This window comes from Nannobrachium achirus (assembly GCF_963921795.1).
Source record: "Nannobrachium achirus genome assembly, chromosome: 18".
Taxonomy (NCBI): domain Eukaryota; kingdom Metazoa; phylum Chordata; class Actinopteri; order Myctophiformes; family Myctophidae; genus Nannobrachium; species Nannobrachium achirus.
In genome coordinates, this window is record NC_137825.1 from 26,279,472 (window position 1) to 26,298,201 (window position 18,730).

Below are 18,730 nucleotides of genomic sequence, written 5' to 3' on the forward strand. Positions count from 1 at the left end.
TGTGCTGTGTTTTAGCTCCTGTAATTGGGGTAGGTGGATACAATATATAAGCAAATCTAATGTCTCCATAACCATAATTGCCTTTGACTCTGAAGATGCACCATGCCTCCAAACAAGGTGTCCTCAGAATGCTGGCCTTGGACACTTTCATCAAACTTAATTCTGGCACTGGCACACTGGTGGAATAACTAAAAGTAGCAGTACAACACTATTTCCAAATCTGGTTTCATGTTAAAAAATGTATTCAGCGGTACAACATTATATCAAACTGAACAGTATTAACAAAGTTTAATACAGTGTACACAAAGTAATATAAAATGACACTCGTTCAGTCAAAATCCACTCGTCTGCTCTGCTTGATAGTTGAATGCATCTTCTTCTGTTTCAGCCGCTCCTTGTTCCTCGTGTCAAGCCTGCAGAACATGGCACAGCAGAAATGTCAAACTTGTTAACCAGTTTAGCTGAATAGTACCAAAAGTGTGCTGCTTGTACCAATACCTGGATTCTCTAATGGCTATTTCTTCTGCAGTTGGTTCATATGGCTTCTCACTGGCTTCAGCTATAATGTCAGAGATTTTCTTTATACAGTCACCAAGGTTACGCTGTTGGCTCCTACTTAGCTCTGAGGTAACTAGAAGCTCCCCTGCCTTGTTGATACGCGTCTTGTTCTGGAAGGACATGCAGAATTATTTTGATATTTCATAAATACCTTGATTTGAATGCAAAATTGCAAACTGTTACTGACTGTCATGTCGTGTGTCATGCCTTCACACTATTTTATACATCGTTATAGTTTTCTACAGGAACCAACATAATTCCATAAGACATGCCATATCTAATTAAATAGCGCACTCAAATGCATCTCTCGTTTTAGTGGTGTAATATAGCAGCAGATTTGGGTAATGGTCAATAGTGCCTGATCTAAAGTGTTTTGTCATTTAATATTACAGCATGGACGGTACAGCTGTAAATTCAGGAGTACATTAGCCAGAGCAGTGAACACGGATAGCAAACCTGGAACCTCAAAGTAAGCCAGGAGACATGCACAGTATGCACTCAACAAAGAAACATGACAAAATGTTGAGAGTGACAAATGATGCTACTCTTTCTGGTTTGCCCGGTTGCTATAAGTAAAAAAAATTGTCTTGTGACACCGTCATTTACCTGTATACAGGGAATGTGTTGAATGTAGCTTGTAAATTGTTTGACATATTTCAATACAAACCTTTTCAAGGATTTTTTGTCTGACATCTTCTGCAATCCAGTCTGCTGTTTTCACATGGAATCGCACCTCTGCTTTTGTGCTGACTATGTGATGGGAAGAGAAAGATGGGGACATGGTTTTTCCCTGTACATTTATAGAAATGTGTTAAACTGACAGATTTTATTGAAAGATAAACCTAGACCATTGCATATTCCACCAGAACAAGCTCAATTTGTTCAGTTCGGTGGGCTAATGACTACATTATGACATAATTTGAGCTTCTGGTGGGCCTGGCCCTTTAGTATTGGATACAGGATAGGTGGGAATCTGGCCACCTCAATGTAAAATAGCCTATTTTGTCCAAAATATTTAAGAAATACAATATTTGAAAAATTGTGAACATTACATCATTATCAGGCTTCAAATTATTGTTTATGCCTTAAGAAATAATGTATAGGCCTATACAGGATTTATAGCCAATGTAGCAAAATAAATATTAGAATATTACCTGTTTAAGCATGTTCTAATAATGTAGGTCTATACTTTACTTTAAAACGTTTTCCAAATCATTAATATATGCCTATATAAAATAGAATATATTAAGCCTATACATTTATTTGGAATAAATGGCCAATTTAACACAGAGGTGCCCACTGTTCCTTGGTGGTCACTGCTCACCTCAACCTCATTTCAAGCCAAATTCTGCTGATCTCTACCGTGAATATCTCCCACTGATATATTCAATTCACGTAGACTAAATAGCCAGCTAATAGCCTAACATGTGCAGTTATTCAGTAGCCAAACGTATCCATCTGTATCATAGAGCTAAGGGTCTGTATCCAGAAACACTATAATTTGTGGATGTCTATCGCCCTCTAGGGGACACATCATGCTACTTTATCCTGTTTCATGTTGCCTACAGTGCAGTGACAATATCAGAAATGTGTAATAGAGGGTATGCGCATGCATAAAGTGAATGGAAAATCGAGTGGCAAATCGAGTGGCAAAGGGAGTTTAATGTCGCTTAACGCTGTTTAATGCAATCAGATAAGTCTTTTCTGTTTGGATGTATGGGCTGTAAAGGCCAGAAAGTATTTTTTTGCCACACAGTAGGCGTTCCCGCTTAACTTCTGGGTATGATGATGATGTCACGCGCATACCCTCTATATAGTAGTAACATTATACATTTCATGTCTTTCTGAGTCTATTCGTTTCACAGTGTGATTCCAATAAATTACCAAATAGGCAAGTTGGTTTTATTGGGATTCCTGGCTTTTTAACCGGTCTGTAAAACCTGTCAGGCAATAATGAGACAAAACAACAACAAATACCTTTATTGACATGCTGGCCCCCTGGACCACTGCTTCGGCTGTAAGATACTGTTAGCCGATCTATTAACCCAGAATGAGAGGAATACATTAGCAAACTATTGGAAGACAGCTGAAAGTATAATTTTGTCTAAACAACGCGTGTTTATATTTACCAACTGGAACGTGAACTTGGGCATCGTGGGCATCCTAGCATACAGTAGCGCAAAAGTAAACAGTTGCTTCAAAATCGAATCACAGGCAAGGTTACATTACATAATGTATTTTATTTTTCTAAAACATTTGCTACTGCACATTGTGTATTAGGTATTAGTGTGTGTAATAATAAGCTATTTCTGCACAGTGAGTAGCTTCTGCCATGGTTTATACACACCTGCGCTCCTCGGTTTCGGTGCCCAACAACACTTCGATAGATGCAACGTCTGATCAGAGTGTTTCTTTCAGCACAAGTTTGATTTAATTGAAGAGTAATCAATCTGTTTATACACGCATAGCCACAAGGTAAATACCAACGTTGTGCAATGGAGGAGGTCGCCATGTTGAATCGACTCGCCAAGCAGTTGTCATTCTTGTCATAGAGTAGGCAGTAGGCTAACCCTGGTGTCAGACCGCCATTCCGAAACACCGCCATTCCGAACATTGACTAGGGTTAGGGTTAGGGTTAGGGTTAGTTAGGGTAAGGGTTAGGGTTAGGGTTAGGTTTAGGGTTAGGGTTAGAAGTCAATGTTCGGAATGGCGGTGTTTCGGAATGGCGGGGTGTATGTGTCGAAAGAAAATGATGGGTTCGATGAGCACACAAGTTTACTTTGTACTATAACAAACGAGCAGTAAGAGGCACCGGCATTTGTATTGAAAGAAAAACATAATGTCAGGTTCTACCGAGATTTGAACTCGGATCGCTGGATTCAGAGTCCAGAGTGCTAACCATTACACCATAGAACCCCTTCAGCAAAATTTCGATTACAATATTGTTTTTAAACAACAACCAGAGACAAACGCACTTAGTCTATGACGTCTGTACCGTACTATGACGTCAATTAGTCATCTCCATATTTGGTGCAAGTGCAACTGCAAATTTTGACTTCCAGTATAAAATTTAAGCTGCATCTGTTTGTTAGAGAATAGTAATAACTAAAACAACATGCCATAAATTGTAATGTAATGTTGCTATTCTTCTTTCTGTGGCTTCTGATGAGGTAGCATTTCTCTTTGACTGTCAAAGTTTGACAACCTGCCGGTCCACACCAATGCAACTCGTTGCAACTCCTCGCAACAGCAAATCCGTACGTTGCATGCAACTACTTGCAACTAGGCTACTTACTTGGACCCATTATCCCCAATGGCAGTTGCATGGGGTTGCATTTATTTGTAAAGACTTTCTCTTGGTAATACTCACATTACTCAGACTAAATAAGGTGTTTAATTAACAAGACATACGTGCAATGTGCTTTTTCCTTGTATGGGAGGTTCTGGGAGAAGCTAACCGCTGCAGCCTGCGGGAAGTCTGCACCGCACCCGGGTCTGCAGACCTGCAGACCCGGTGCAGACTCCATACTACTTAGTGACTTGGACAGGGCGTCGTGGGGCGACGGTGAGATTCGATCTAGTGATCTCTGGCACTCAAGTCGGCGACGCTATCCATTCAGCAATCAATGCTGATGTTTATCGTGGGCTTGCATTCACCACGGCTTCGTAACTCGCGCGGCGCTCCGCCGGCCGCGTGGCCCTGGCCCGCTCTTCGCGGCCACTCGCGCCTGCGGCGCTCGGGGGCGAAGAGCAGGACCAAGGTCCGCTGGCCTTCGCGCCGCTTGCAATGTCGTGGACAATCGAGCGGCTCCGCCTGGCTGCCACTGGGAGCAGTAGAGAGGTTGACCTGGGTCTGCAGTGCTGGGTCTGCAAACAGGTCTGCAGACTCGCAGACGCCAGGTCTGCAGACTCGCAGACGCCTTCCCGCAGGCTGCAGCCGTTACTACTTGGGTTCTGGCGGTGACATCAGCTGTGGTGAATGTGATGTCCTTTGCCTACCTTCTATGACGTTAGTTAAATCTCGTCACTCCAGCGGGTGGGGGGCAAAATTATCACCCCAGATGGGACTCGAACCCACAATCCCTGGCTTAGGAGGCCAGTGCCTTATCCATTAGGCCACTGGGGCTCAATCTTATTGCATATAAGTATATCATTTTAAACATACAAATAAGAGTGTAATAACAGTGTTATAACGGATAACAGCTGTACTGACATCTACACCTAAGTTGCAACTCTTACATAGAGGAAATAAAGCTGCATGCAGCAGCAGCCATGAGTCTTGTGTAGGTTAATAAGAATAGATAGCTCAGGCTCATTAAATCGTTATTACACGTTATTATGTCGATCATGATCATGGACAATAAAGACACCTAGGAAGTCGTCACACCAATTTGTTCTCGACTTGTGATTTGATTGAAATGATCTGAAATGTATATTTGCTCAGTAGGCTATTCCGTCTTCAATAACGCAATCGTGTCTAATGTAGATTAGTAATAACATTTACTTTACATCACTTATAGCATTACTAATGCTATACTTAATAGGCTACTTGGCTATTTCCAATTTCCAATACTTTTACTCCACTAAATCTCGGACCCAAATATTTACTTTTACTCTACATGTATTTGAACACTTTAGTTACTAGTTACTTTGTAGATTGATTATTGTTACAAGACATAACCGCTTTAATATCAGAATTTCAGCATTTGAAAATGAGACATTGAGGCATTGTGAGCTTAGATCTGCTATATTCAAATGTTTTTTTTTACATTTGAAAACTTGAAATCGGACATAAACTGCACAATGAGTACTTCTACTTTTGGTACTTACATTTTGATAGCTATACTTTTTTACATTTATTCGAGTAAATGTTGTATTTCTATATTGCAGTATTGATACTTTTACATGAGTAAAACCAGTGTAGAAAACGAGAGTAGGCTGCGTACTTTACCCCCCTCACAGTTGAATGTATATTAGTAATGCTATCGAGTCACTCGATACTCGATAGTAGCAGTGTTGTTGTGTTGTCCTTCTTGCTGCTCCCAGGCAAGCAGAGAGAGCAGCAGAGCAGACCAACAGTGGAGGAATGGTTGACAACACCGGGCAGTTAAACGCTTATCATTTCGTGTTTTATTTTTGGATTTCCGTTATTATATGTCGCATATAATGAATTTACTACCGTCCAACCCGCACGGGAACGGGCTCCTGTATGCCGGATTCAACCAGGACCACGGTAAGGAGAGAAGTTGGGTTATCTTCCTCCCAAATAAATGGGATTGGCAGCGTCGTGGATGCTAAGCTAACGATGGCTAACTTGACGTTTATGGTCGATGTCATGAGCCAGCCCAGGTTCAACGGTTAGTTTGCTGCTTGGCGAGTTCAGCTGGACACGATACAGACCATTAAACAGCACGAAAAGCCTAAAACGTTCTGTTTCCCAACAGCCGAACGCATTTAGTCGTCATGCTAATCTTATTTTGCTTGCCCTATCCCAGTCCGACCAGTAAACCACTCAACAGCAGTTAGCATGATGCTCTTTTGTTGTTTTTCAGACTAACGTTAACGCGCACACAATATTTATACCATGTAAAATGGAAATTATAAACATTAACCAGCTAACGCGTCGCCAAGTTCGCCTACATCTAAACGGTTCAGATGTGTGGTTACTAAACCCAAGCCAAGTCTCTGTGACGTTAGCTACGTGGCTACAATAGCTATAGCCAGGATACTAGGATTGCCTCCTTCTCTTTGGTGATGATTGATCCTGCATTATGCACGCAATGTAAACATTGTAAGTGTATGATGGAAACTTACAAGCTATTGGCTCTCATTTAGCAGAACTAGTATGTGTGTGTGGGGTGGAGTAGGGGTCACGTGAAAACCTTTTATTTTGAAAAAGTTAGTAAAACAATTACGTTTTAGTGTTTTACTATAAATAAATGTGCTGATTGCTAGTTATTTTATATATATATATATATATATATATATATATATTTGTATTATTATTATTGTCTTGCCACTCTGAATGTGTCAGTGTATTGGGTTAGTAATCTACCAGATAATCAGGAAGATCAGCCAGCCAATTTGATCAATTTATCAGATTATGGAGAACAAAATAATAAGTAAAGTAACTATATAATCAGCCCAGTTAACATTCATAAAAAGGTGTCATTACACTGTAGTTACATTGCTTGATTCTTTGAAGCTTGATTACAATTATTTTGGAAATTGTCAACCTCCCACCCTGAGAGCTCATCAAGGAACTCAGCTGACCCCTTGCCCAGTTCTACTAGATGGGCAGATACTAGCTCTGGTCCATAGCGTTAGTGGAGTTGAGAACTCCACTAACGCTATGGACCAGAGCTAGGCAGATACCAACATATCCTCTCTGTGAAGCCTCTCTAGCTGTAAGGTGGTGGTAGGTTCAGGCCAGGGTGACCGGGACACTTTGAGTTTGCAGATTGTACAGCGGAACGCTTTACAAACATCCACTGCTGGTGGAAATGTTGATGGGTTGTTGGTTATGGGGTAAACAGTGCCATTAAATGCTCCCAAACAAGTGGATTTTATGTTTTGACCTGAAATGGTCTTCATCAGGTACCTGACAAAGACCTTTTCCGTTAGTTTAAAAAAAAATCCAACACCTTTTTCTTGTGCATGTGCATGCATTCTCTTGAACAATGAACAATGCTAGCTAGTAGCCTATCATGAAAAGTGCATCTTTTCAATGCCTACATTTTAATTGTAAATTGAAACTGACATACACGGTTTCTCTGCCCCGTAAGACCCACAGAACAGATTACACAGTCAATTGGTTCTATGTCCTGGCAATGCTATTGTGTATTAAATGTCTTGCTTTTGCATTGAACATGTTTCAAGAGGAAAATTGGTTTGTGAAATTCAAATTTGTGAGACTGTGTCCATTTTGTAAACGTTTGATTTCACAGTAATCCAGAAATATTCAGATTAGATTACATGTTTTGTAACTAGGAGTTATGTTACTCCAAACAAAAAATGCTATTTGTATTCAGTAATTAACTGCAAATAATCGGACCCAACTCTGTGTGCCGTTTGTGTGATTTTCAGAATGTAAATGTTTACCTCAATCCTAGTAGTCTCTTTTTAGGAATGACCATCAACATCCTCTTTAAAAATAGGTGACAGTGAAATGTCTGACCTCACATGACCCCTTGAAGCTTTATGGTTCTCTGACATAATTCATTTGACGAAGGAAAACAATTTTATCTCTGTTTGTTCATATTATTATTATTGATGTTACGTTTGTGTTCGTTTCCATGTGAAAACGTTTTAAGTTGATAACAAATACGTTTTGGTTTGATCTCATGTTCTCCCAGGGTGCTTTGCTTGTGGAATGGAGAATGGATTTCGTGTGTACAACACAGACCCTCTTAAAGAGAAGGAGAAACAAGGTAAAGAGCACAACATTTATCAGTAAACATTTAACCACTTAATTAATCACTATATTAATTGTACAAAACAATAGCAAAAATATATCATCATATCATGATGCTGCAGCGCGTTGTTTGATCTTGTAGATCTGCTCTTTTTACATTTCTTTGAAATTCTTTAAAACTTTTCGCCTATATTGACATGCACAAACTAGGGACGCCATGGTGGCGTGGTTAAGCAATATTCAATATCTTGATACATTTCGTACCTACAGTATGTGTAGGATGCCAGCATTGAAAGCTTTCTCTTTCAGCCTTAGGATTCCATCAGTACAATTTGTAGCTTTGAACATTTGTAGTTGTTGGCAGCCCTTTTCAGCAACTGGCAGCTAAGTTTAGTCTAAGTGTCTGATGTTTGGATGTAGAACAATAGTAAACCAGGCAATTCTGATGCATACAGGAACACAGCAACTCGACAGCAAGACACAAGGTACTTCCTTCCTGTGCTCGATGAGAATTGATCTGGATATTATTTGAAAGTCTATAAAGGAAGTTAATAATTCCCCAAAAGATGCCTGCACATGTGACTCAGCACGTGACCAGATCCAAAGTAACTTGTACAATGTACTTATGGGAATTAACTACTGTGAGGCCAGGAGTTTTACTACGGTAGTGGTCAGACTCAGCCCTGGCTTTTAGTGCTGACTCACATGCAGACATCCTGGGGGCAAACATTTACAGCATGAACTGATTCTTTTCCCTTGGTCTTGTGTGCACGCTTTACACCAAGAGGCTTGTTTCATTGTGTGGAATGTTTAGGGGTTGTCATTGTGGTCTGGGCTGCAGAGTCAGATAATTCGAATTGTAAAACCCTCAGGCCTCCAATCAAATATCAAATGATCATAAGCGTTGTGAAAATGTGATTTAGAAGTTGGCACATGTTACAGTCAATTCCAACCATGAGAGAGGCTAATTGTTTCAGTTTGATCTCTTTTTGGTCGTGTTGCTTCCTGGATTGTAATGGGCTCTCTTGTCACAGGTCAGTGTTATTGGCAGTGTAATGGGCAATGAAACATTTTCTTTGTCTTTCAGAGTTTCTGGAGGGTGGCGTTGGCCATGTGGAGATGCTATTTAGGTGTAACTATCTAGCACTTGTTGGAGGAGGAAAAAAACCCAAGTATCCTCCCAACAAAGGTATGTTACTTGCAAATAGTAGGTTTACTTTAGTTTCCTTTCTTCTTCCCCATTGCAGCTACTCATGCAGTTGGTGGATCATAATGCTGGTTGCGAAATAATTATTATGAATCATGAGTCATGACTATCTGAATGTCTCTGGTTTTGGTCATTCTAGTGATGATCTGGGATGACCTGAAGAAGAAGACTGTTATTGAGATTGAATTCTCAACAGAAGTCAAAGCGGTGAAGCTTCGGCGTGACAGGTACAACGCCCACTCCTGTTTCTTAATATTCTTTTGTAATATAATTGTGCTGGTTGTCCTTCAAGTGTTGAATTATGCAACAGAGGGAGAGAATGACACAAAGTAAACCTCTTCAGAGGTCGTCTGTTCAGACAAAGGTCTGCTTTGAGTACACAGCCATTTAATACAAATAATTATAGTGTTGTAGTACTGAGACATTACCAAGCCATAGTGCAGTAATAATACAGATACTGTGCTTCCCTTGTTAGTTATAGAGACAACGTAGATATCAGGCAATCCAGAATAGATTATTGCAACTGGATGTTAGTTTCACTCTACAATGGAAAATAACATTACTAGTTAAAGACCATTTGATATGATCAAATATATATGATATATATAATGATAAATGTGAAAAATATTTGTGAGCAGTAACAATTCTCACATCTACTAAAGCAAGACTCCTATGATGTAATCAGGGAACAGAATCTGTCATTGCATTCCATTTACAAGTTCGTTGTAGACTTGAAAGACACACTTCCCAGTCACTGTCATCGAACAACCTATCCATTCATAGATATTGAAAGTGAGATCTGTAGAGATCAAGAGTTCCTGTCCATTGTTGTACTGATAGTGTTAGCCTTAAAATGTGGGTTAGGGTCCATTGTATATTTTAACAACTACATATAAGGTGATTAATATTTTTATTTACAATATCAGTATATCAGTGCACACTCAGTTCCCAATACAGAGGCAAATTCTATACCCTGAAAAAATATTGTATGATTTTCCAAAAAAAGTCCCTTCTGGCTGTCGTTGTTTGATATAACAGATTGTTTTTTAGATCGGACCCAAAATAAAATTCAACTGTGCATTCTGCTTTTTGTTTGTCTGAAATGCTGTTTGTGCTGCTGCCTCTTTGTGCTCAGGATTGTGGTGGTCCTAGACTCAATGATAAAAGTCTTTACCTTCACCCACAACCCCCATCAGCTGCATGTTTTCGAGACCTGCTATAACCCCAAAGGTCAGTCCATTCTGCTGTCCATCTCACACATCCAAACAACCTGAGGCCTGTAATGCGAAGCAGGATTTGGGGTTAGTGAGGTAAATTCAGGGTTGTCAGGGTTACAAGTTGACGGGTCGTTCAATGCTTAACAGTGTACATCACCATGGTCACTCATAACCTGCTCCAGAGTAGGTCAGGTTCGATATAACAGATAACCGATTTAAACAGATTTATAAGTGGTATAAAACCACTGCCTACTAATTCTCTGAGAAAATGGCACCACCATTCATAGAACATTGTGGAGCTTGGTGCATAGATTAGAGAGAATTTTCACAGACCAGCAAAACCCTTTCCTGACTATTTATTTTTAGGTTTAGATTTTCATCTGAGATAATGGGTTATCTGTGTCAGCTTCTTGAACCATGAGCTGTTGGCTGCCACCAATAACGAAACCAATTCATTTTGCTTGAATATATCCATATCATCTCACAACAGAGACTGTTAAAGCGCTAAACCTTGTACTTATTGTAGTTATAAGACATGAAGCTAAGCTGACTTAACCCCTTAGAATTATGTTTATATTTAAGTATTATTTGCTCCCAAGTCTGTTTATCACAGCCAGGATTTGCGTCTTAATGTGTGAGCACACATTCATTTAATGGAATACACAAATGTAATCATAGTCAGATCTATTTACAGTATGTGGGCCAGTGATATTATAACAGACTGAGCCTGTGTTGCTCGAAATGTGAGTTAAATAAAAATCCTGGTTTGTGGATCTTTCTGCTATAATCTATAAGGTAGCTCTTGAACAAGCAACAATGTTATGGTCACTTGGATATGTATTTATTTTTAATCTTTTCTTATTTGCAGTGACATTACAAGCCTATTGACTTACATTTGGCACCTTGAGCTGTGTCACCTTTTGAGCTTGGATTATTATGTGATTGAACTGTTTGAAGTCTAATATTATAGTTTGCTGTTCGTTCGCTAAATATGCCTCTCTGCTGCCACTGCCAGTAGTTTTGTCCATGTTTGTGGTTGGTCATATGCCGTGAACCCTTTTGTGGCTAGATGGGGAAATCCTGGGTTGACTTACCAAGTTGATAACAAGCTTTGTGAGACCGCTTGGCATGATTGCGGTTTTTAAGGTTAGTAAAGTCAGATAACGAAAAGATATCGTGGAATGGGTATGTTGAACTTGCTTCGTAGTACAGGCCTCTTTTAGATACTAATTATACATGCAACAAACATAGCCATGTAGTTATTGCAATAGTAAACAGATGCACGGTTCACTGCATAACAACAATGCCATCTACAACAGGGGTCTTCAACATTTTCAGGCCAAGGACCCCTTAGCTGAGAGAGAGATGAAGCAGGGACCCCCTCAACCTTTTTGTAGATTCCATATAGTTTCATCGTTTAACAGCACAATCATCAGTGTATTTTGGATGGCAATTTGTGTTTTCAGACATTTAACCACTATTAGCCGAAAATAGCCGATCTACAAGCTCACAACGCCTCACAGCGCGAGGCGTTATGAGCCTGTAGATCTGCTATTTTTGGCTAAAGTTCCCCCCTAGGGGTCCCGGACCCCCTGTTGAAGACCCCTGAAAAACTATGTGAATTTTGTTGATTTCGAAATCAAAACTCGATACCCTTCAACCTCCTCCAACGTCATCTAAATTTGTCTCCATCTCCTTCCCTCAGGTCTGTGTGTACTGTGTCCCAATAGCAACAACTCTCTGCTGGCATTCCCTGGGACCCACTCTGGACATGTGCAGATTGTGGACTTGGCCAACACAGAAAAGCCCCCTGTTGACATCCCTGCCCATGAGGGGGTGCTGTGCTGTATCGCACTAAATCTGCAGGGTACAAGGATAGCTACTGCATCAGAGAAAGTATGCCACACCTTCTGGACTATTCTGTACTTACAAAAACAAATTATTGCATGTTTTTGAGGAGACGGGTATTTTTTTACACACGCACGCACGCGATTCTCTATGTTTTAGGCAATTGTGTTCTTTCTCTCATTGGTCGCTGAGATGTGGCTTATTTATGTATATGTGTCTTTCCATAGGGTACTCTGATAAGAATTTTTGACACTTCCGCGGGTCAGCTAATCCAGGAGTTGAGACGAGGTTCACAGACGGCTAACATTTATTGGTGAGCATTGAACACTCACATTGATAAGTCGCGTCACTAGAGCTGGCTACAGTTCATTTGATAGTTTGAGATATTAGATTTGTTAAAGACATGTTGAACTTTGGGTTAGGGTTATTCATTACATGTTTAGTTAGGCTGTGTCTTTAATCTCATGTTTGCCAGATTCATAGGATGTGAACATGAAGTTTTGGTTTGGCAACTATAAGTTATGCGGAATATAGAATTCTGACCTGAAATTTGATTATTTCTTAAATATAAATATTGTAATTTTATTTATTTCGACTGATGCAAACCACCCCAGGGTAAATGTTTTTCTTAATCTTCTATTTTGCTTTGTGAATCCCAGACCCAACACATGCCTCTACCCACAACCCACCCCTACTACTCTGTCAGATGCGTGGAAGAATGAGCTGATGAAGGCTTCTAGACTAGACTGATGTCATGATTTTACTTTTGCTTTGTATTACACAGCATTAACTTCAACCAGGATGCATCCCTCATTTGTGTGTCCAGTGACCATGGCACAGTGCACATTTTTGCAGCGGAGGACCCCAAAAGGAATAAACAGTCAAGGTTGGTCCTTCAGGTTCATTCATATAATTTAGAGCTGCAACTATTGATTATTTTCCTAGCGATTATTTTCCTGATAACTTGTTTTGATTAATCAAATGATCGAGAAGCATATTTTCATGTATTCTTATTTATACCGCGCAAGGGTAAAAACAGGCAAGTCATTTAGAATAAACCTGAGTATTATTTTCTGTCTCTGTTTACGTTGCTATGGAAGATTGTAAGCTGATAAAATATGTTATTTTTTATTATTGATTTAGTAGAAGGCATGTAGTAAGCAACACTGCGCCTGTCCTGTGTCACCTTGTTGGGTGTATTTTGCAATGACCTGCTGTATGCTGTGTATTGCTGTACATCAAGGGTCTTCAACAGTGGTATTGTGGTTCAGATATTCAAGTGGTTCAATATCTGAAAACACATTGACATGAATCCAAAATACACTGATGATTGTGCTGTCAAACAATGAAACTATGGAATCTATGAACAGGTTGTGGGGGTCCCTGTTTCATCTCTCTCTCAACTAAGGGGTCCTGTGCCTGAAAACGTTGAAGACCTCTATTCCTTACATAATGAGTGGCTGCAAAAAAAAAGAAAAAAAAAAAAAAGAAACATAACCTGGTGTGTTGTAATTGCTTTCTCTGTTTCAGCTTGGCATCGGCCAGTTTTCTTCCCAAATACTTCAGCTCCAAGTGGAGCTTCTCCAAATTCCAGGTCCCTTCAGGCTCCCCCTGTGTGTGTGCCTTTGGAACGGAGCCCAATTCTGTCATAGGTAGGTCCATGTTGGGACAAGGCGATGGCATTTAGGATGCGAAGATGTCTAATCATGGCTAAATATGTTGCTAAACCAAGGCCTGGGGGATCAAACTGGGAATAATTCACCTCTTTTTTTACCACCACGCTCTGACTTGTCTGGTGTGGTATCCTCTAGATCATCCACATTGTACAGGCAATGAGTCACACACAGTGGCAAGAGTTTCTTTAACTTTATTTTATCTTCAAAATGAGCAACACATGTTTCTGCTATCCAGCCTTCTTCAGTGTATGGAACTCGGGCATCACTTACTTTCATCTACAGTCCACTTAGATACAAAATGTACATTTCCAGAATCTTTCATTTTTCACTCTCTTCTATGCAGTGTTCTATGCGGTCTTAAACTGATTTAGTTTTGCTTTAACAAATCCCCCATCTCCATTGTGTATACTCTTCAGTGACTGCCAAGTACCAACCGCTATTGTTGGTCTATATAGTCGCTATTGCAGAGACTGAACACTCTCCCCTGTTGGGATCCCACCCACGAACGCAGTCAATGGTGTTTGTTGGAGCGCCCGGCCAAGCCGGAGGCACCGTGCAGGAATCGAAACCATAAACCGATTTGTCATGTGTCTGTTCTGTTGGTGTAAGTGCTTTAGTCTCCACTCTTGCGTTGTCTAACTTAATTCCTTATGTTCATCTCTCCCTTCTCAGCCATTTGTGCTGATGGCAGCTACTACAAGTTCCTGTTCAACCAGAAGGGGGAGTGTTCCAGAGACGTTTACGCCCAGTTCCTGGAGATGACCGATGAGAAGATATGACCTTTGACCCCTCTGCAGACTCCCTATACTCAGCCTTGACTCGTGTTTTTTTCCTTTTCTTTTTTGAGAGAGAGGAGAGGTTGTGTTCCTGATTTCAATAGACTCTGTAAAAGAGCGTCAGATTGGGGATGAAAAACGAAAGAGAGGAAGAAGCACAGCTATGGGGAAATGTTCAAGGACGAATGCAAGCAGCAAGAAAAACTGTTGATTTTCGCTGTTGTGAACTGATGTGATACGTTGCCTCTGGAGCACCGGGAAAGGACACGGGGACATAAACACTGACTTCAAACCTCCCAAATAAAACACTAGAGGGAGAAGAGGGAAACTTATTTTTTTGAAAGGACAAATTGTTGCTTTTTGTTTTTGAATATGTCTTCCGTGGAATTTGCAATGGATTATTATGGCTATTTTTTAATCGTATTGTAGATTCTAATAGGTAGATGATATAAAATAAAAAAAAAGGAGAAAAAGATTTTTGTCAACTAACACCACCTAACCTAACTATAGGGAGTGCCTCTGAGCTGAGACGGATGTATGTGTGTGTACATATATTGCCATATACGTGTGTGTGCGTGTGTGTATACAAATGTACCTGTACAACATCAGCGGTTGGCAATGCAACATTAAGGCCCATTTATACTCTACGTTAAACACAGATATGGTAACGGACGGGGCCTCTCTGTACGTACGCTGCACTTATTCCATCCTTCACTGTATGTTGTCTGAAAGCCTACGAATGCTAAATGAATGCATCCATAAGGTACGACACCATAGGAAACCGTAGTATCTGAAACCACCTACTCATTCACTACTTCCTACTCCCAAACTATATGTAGGGGACTATTATTGTTAACCTATCGGCAAAATTAAGAAACACATTTTGTGTGTCAGATGGCATTTCTCTTCTTGGCACAACGCATGATTGTTGTGGGTTGCATTGACAAATGCAACCCAGGTAGGATGTGTAAATTACGTCAGACTTCAGTGTTCTAATAGTGCACCTATATTGTGTGTAGGGACTAGGGAGTAATTTTGGACAAAGCCAAATGGAACCGTACAAGATCATTGTTACCCTATCCTGCCATCTAGCGGATAAAATGGTTGAACAAACGTTTAGACGGTAGTACCAAGTAAAAATATGTGAGCTATGCTGCTTGCGCACTGAACGTGTACGTACACAAAGGCATCTGTTCTTAACTGGAGAATAAATGAGCCGTTAAAATTAACTGACCGTGAACCGCCTGAAATGGCCCCCTTCCCTTCTATTCTGATAGTGTTTCCTTGACCGAGTCGCACCTTTGACTCAAAATATGAGTTCTCTAGATTGTTCACCTGAGTCCAATGACTCGGGTGGTTATCCCAGTATTATTACATTTTGCTTATATTTACTGTATAAACAAATGCGCCAGACTGAACATGTAACTGCTTAAAACTGTACAGAATATTAACAGGGTGGGGAAGAAAAAAATATATACATTTTGTTTTTGTCTGCTGTTTTCCATATATAATTACGTGCAATATTATACAATTTAATTGATCACTTTTTTGTTTTGTTTTTGGGATCTTAAGGATGAGCGCTTTCTAAATGGGGAAAGCCCATAAACCAAAAACACCTGTTCTTTCAGTTTGTCCCATCAGGAGCAAAACTCAATACCAGAAAACAAACCTTGCTAACATTGCAAACAATACCTTATAAATAATCGTTCACTGTGTTCATTCACTGTGTTAATTGAACAGGTAATTGGTCTAGATAATTTAGATTAATTAAATCAAAGATCATTATCTGCTTGATTGTTCCCTTTTTTTATACGTGGCCTTGTTGGCCAGTGTAGCTAGCTGTCCACTCGATTATAAATGATGTCACTTTTATTTATTTTATTTTTTTAAACAATTGATACTGAGATAAGTGAGCATACTAATATTGTCTGGCTTCGGCTGGTTTGCCTCTAAATAACCCACACAGCCATTAACCACTTAAACCCCAGCATCAGCTTTCGCTGAAAATAGCAGATCGACAAGCCTGTCGATTGACTACTTTCAACCAAACTTATGGAGCCCTTAGGAACTCCGCTCAACCATATGGGGTGTAAATGGTTAACAGAATCAGCTAATGAAATCGGGGAATCGGAAGGGCTTCATGCAAGCCATTGGTCATAGAAAGGAGGGTCAGTAGACCTGGTCCAATGAACCATGTCTGTGCTCTGCAAATTAATGTACTAGTGCAAATGTACAACAATTACTACCGTAATTCATCTCTTAGTTGTGCTTAAGCTGAACTTTCTACATAGCGTAACATCATTTCATTTTGTCAAAGGTTGTACGGTCAGTTAAGCAGCTCTGGGAATGCAATTTATTTGTTGCTTTCTGCTTTAGATTGTAAATTTGCAAGTGTTAACTCACACTACATAATATTACACAATATTCATAGACAGTGCTTGGCAGTCATTGACTACTGTAATGATGCTGCACAAAACGTTTGTGACAAATTCAAAATGATTGTAAAATCCTACATTTAAATTTGAATAAAAATATGTCTGCTTTTACAATTGTACTTAAATCATGTAAGGCTATTCCATGTGCACTTAAAATATGCCACAAATGAACCATCACCATTATCATTTGTACTGGTAAAGAAGTATAGATTATAGAGTTAAGATTATTATTGCAAGACATGCATTAATCACTTAAGCCCTATTTTATACTTTGGCAGTTTGAAGATAGCCGATAAACAAGCTCACAACACAACATTTTGAGTACTTTTACTTCAAGTATATTTTGATGAGGATACTTTTGTACTTTTACTGAAGTACATTTTGAATACCGAATTATTACTTGTAACAGAGTATTTCTACAATGCTTTATTGACACTTTAACGTTACTGTAAGTAAAACGTGACAACTACTACAATTGAGGACCCACGGGACATTCAAGTAACTTTTGATTATAGCAAGGATAAGCCAATTCAAGGATTTAATATGCACTGACCCAGTGTAACTCAATTCGTTACACACCACGTTCGTTGACAGGTGGCAATTTCATGGTGGTTCATTGCTGGAAAGCTCCATGGATGGTGTGTGCATGGGTCTTCAACAGGGGGTCCGGGAGCCCCAGGGGGTCCTCAGTTACTACAGGGGGTCCTCCAAATCTTTGAGTGATAGAATGTTTTTTTTTCCTCCATATATATTTTAATATCCATATTCTGTGAACTTTAGCCAAAATAGCAGATCCACAACGCCTCGCAGCGCTTGTAGATTGGCTATTTTTGGCAAAGAGCTTTGGTGTAGAGGGAAAAAAAGAGCAGAGTGAAAGGTCAAGTTTACCAAGTATTGACGGTTCAAGTGATTAAATATCTAAAAACACAAATTGACATGAATCCAAAATACACTGATGATTGTGCTGTCAAACAATGAAACTATATGGAATCTATGATAAGGTTAAGCAATGATTACTATCATGATAACAGAAAGTAATTTAACCTTTTAACAAACGCTTTTGTTAACCAAATAAATATCACTTAGGGCCACAGTCACACCACACTTTTATTCTACATAGGAGGGCAGATTCTGCCAATGCATTTCAGTGGGAATAGAGCAGTTTACTGCTATTTGAAGATTTCTGTAAAAACAAAAAACTCAATTCCCATTGAAACGCATCGGCACAATCCGCCCTCAGGTAGAATAAATGTATCGCGTGACCGTGCCCCATTATTAAAGCAATCTCTTCTAGAAGTGTTCTCACAGTAAGCAGTATTACTTACTCATGTGTCACATAGGCTTCCTGAAGCACTTATGCAAACCTCTCTGGCATGCATGGAAAAGCCTTCCGTAATAATCCTTAAAACAGGCTACATCCCTCTCTATGGAATACTTGATTTCTACAGCCAGTAGGCCTAGAATTATTGAATGCTTTAACCAGTGAAAAATAGCAGATATACAAGCTCACAGCGCGGCACCGAGTGCCGCGCTGCGAGCTTGTAGATCTGCTATTTTTGAAAAAGTCATGAAAATGTGTGCAAATCTTTGAATATATGT

At 39.8% G+C, this 18,730-nt stretch overlaps 2 protein-coding genes across 5 annotated transcripts; one reads left to right on the plus strand and one right to left on the minus strand.

Moving 5' to 3' along the window:
• Positions 1 to 276: 276 nt before the first annotated feature.
• Positions 277 to 3,128, minus strand: mrpl58 (mitochondrial ribosomal protein L58). The gene is made up of 6 exons (XM_080747080.1): positions 2,906 to 3,128; positions 2,688 to 2,721; positions 2,536 to 2,595; positions 1,226 to 1,308; positions 499 to 668; positions 277 to 413 (listed from the first exon to the last, which is right to left on the minus strand). The coding sequence occupies exons 1-6, from the start codon at positions 3,068 to 3,070 to the stop codon at positions 329 to 331; spliced, it is 597 nt and encodes a 198-aa protein (XP_080603206.1). The 5' UTR covers positions 3,071 to 3,128; the 3' UTR covers positions 277 to 328.
• Positions 3,129 to 5,175: 2,047 nt separating this feature from the next.
• Positions 5,176 to 15,168, plus strand: wdr45b (WD repeat domain 45B). Of its 4 annotated transcripts, none has more exons than XM_080748299.1 (11): positions 5,176 to 5,791; positions 7,914 to 7,988; positions 8,428 to 8,457; positions 9,060 to 9,161; positions 9,319 to 9,406; positions 10,315 to 10,409; positions 12,102 to 12,292; positions 12,472 to 12,557; positions 13,029 to 13,130; positions 13,775 to 13,896; positions 14,593 to 15,168. In XM_080748299.1, exons 1-11 carry the CDS (start codon positions 5,713 to 5,715, stop codon positions 14,697 to 14,699), a joined length of 1,077 nt encoding a protein of 358 aa, XP_080604425.1. In that variant the 5' UTR covers positions 5,176 to 5,712; the 3' UTR covers positions 14,700 to 15,168. The 4 variants fall into 4 exon arrangements, with proteins under 4 accessions (XP_080604425.1, XP_080604426.1, XP_080604427.1 ...); XM_080748301.1 differs by lacking the exon at positions 5,176 to 5,791 and adding an exon at positions 5,813 to 6,349; XM_080748300.1 differs by lacking the exon at positions 8,428 to 8,457.
• The last annotated feature ends 3,562 nt before the right edge of the window (positions 15,169 to 18,730 follow it).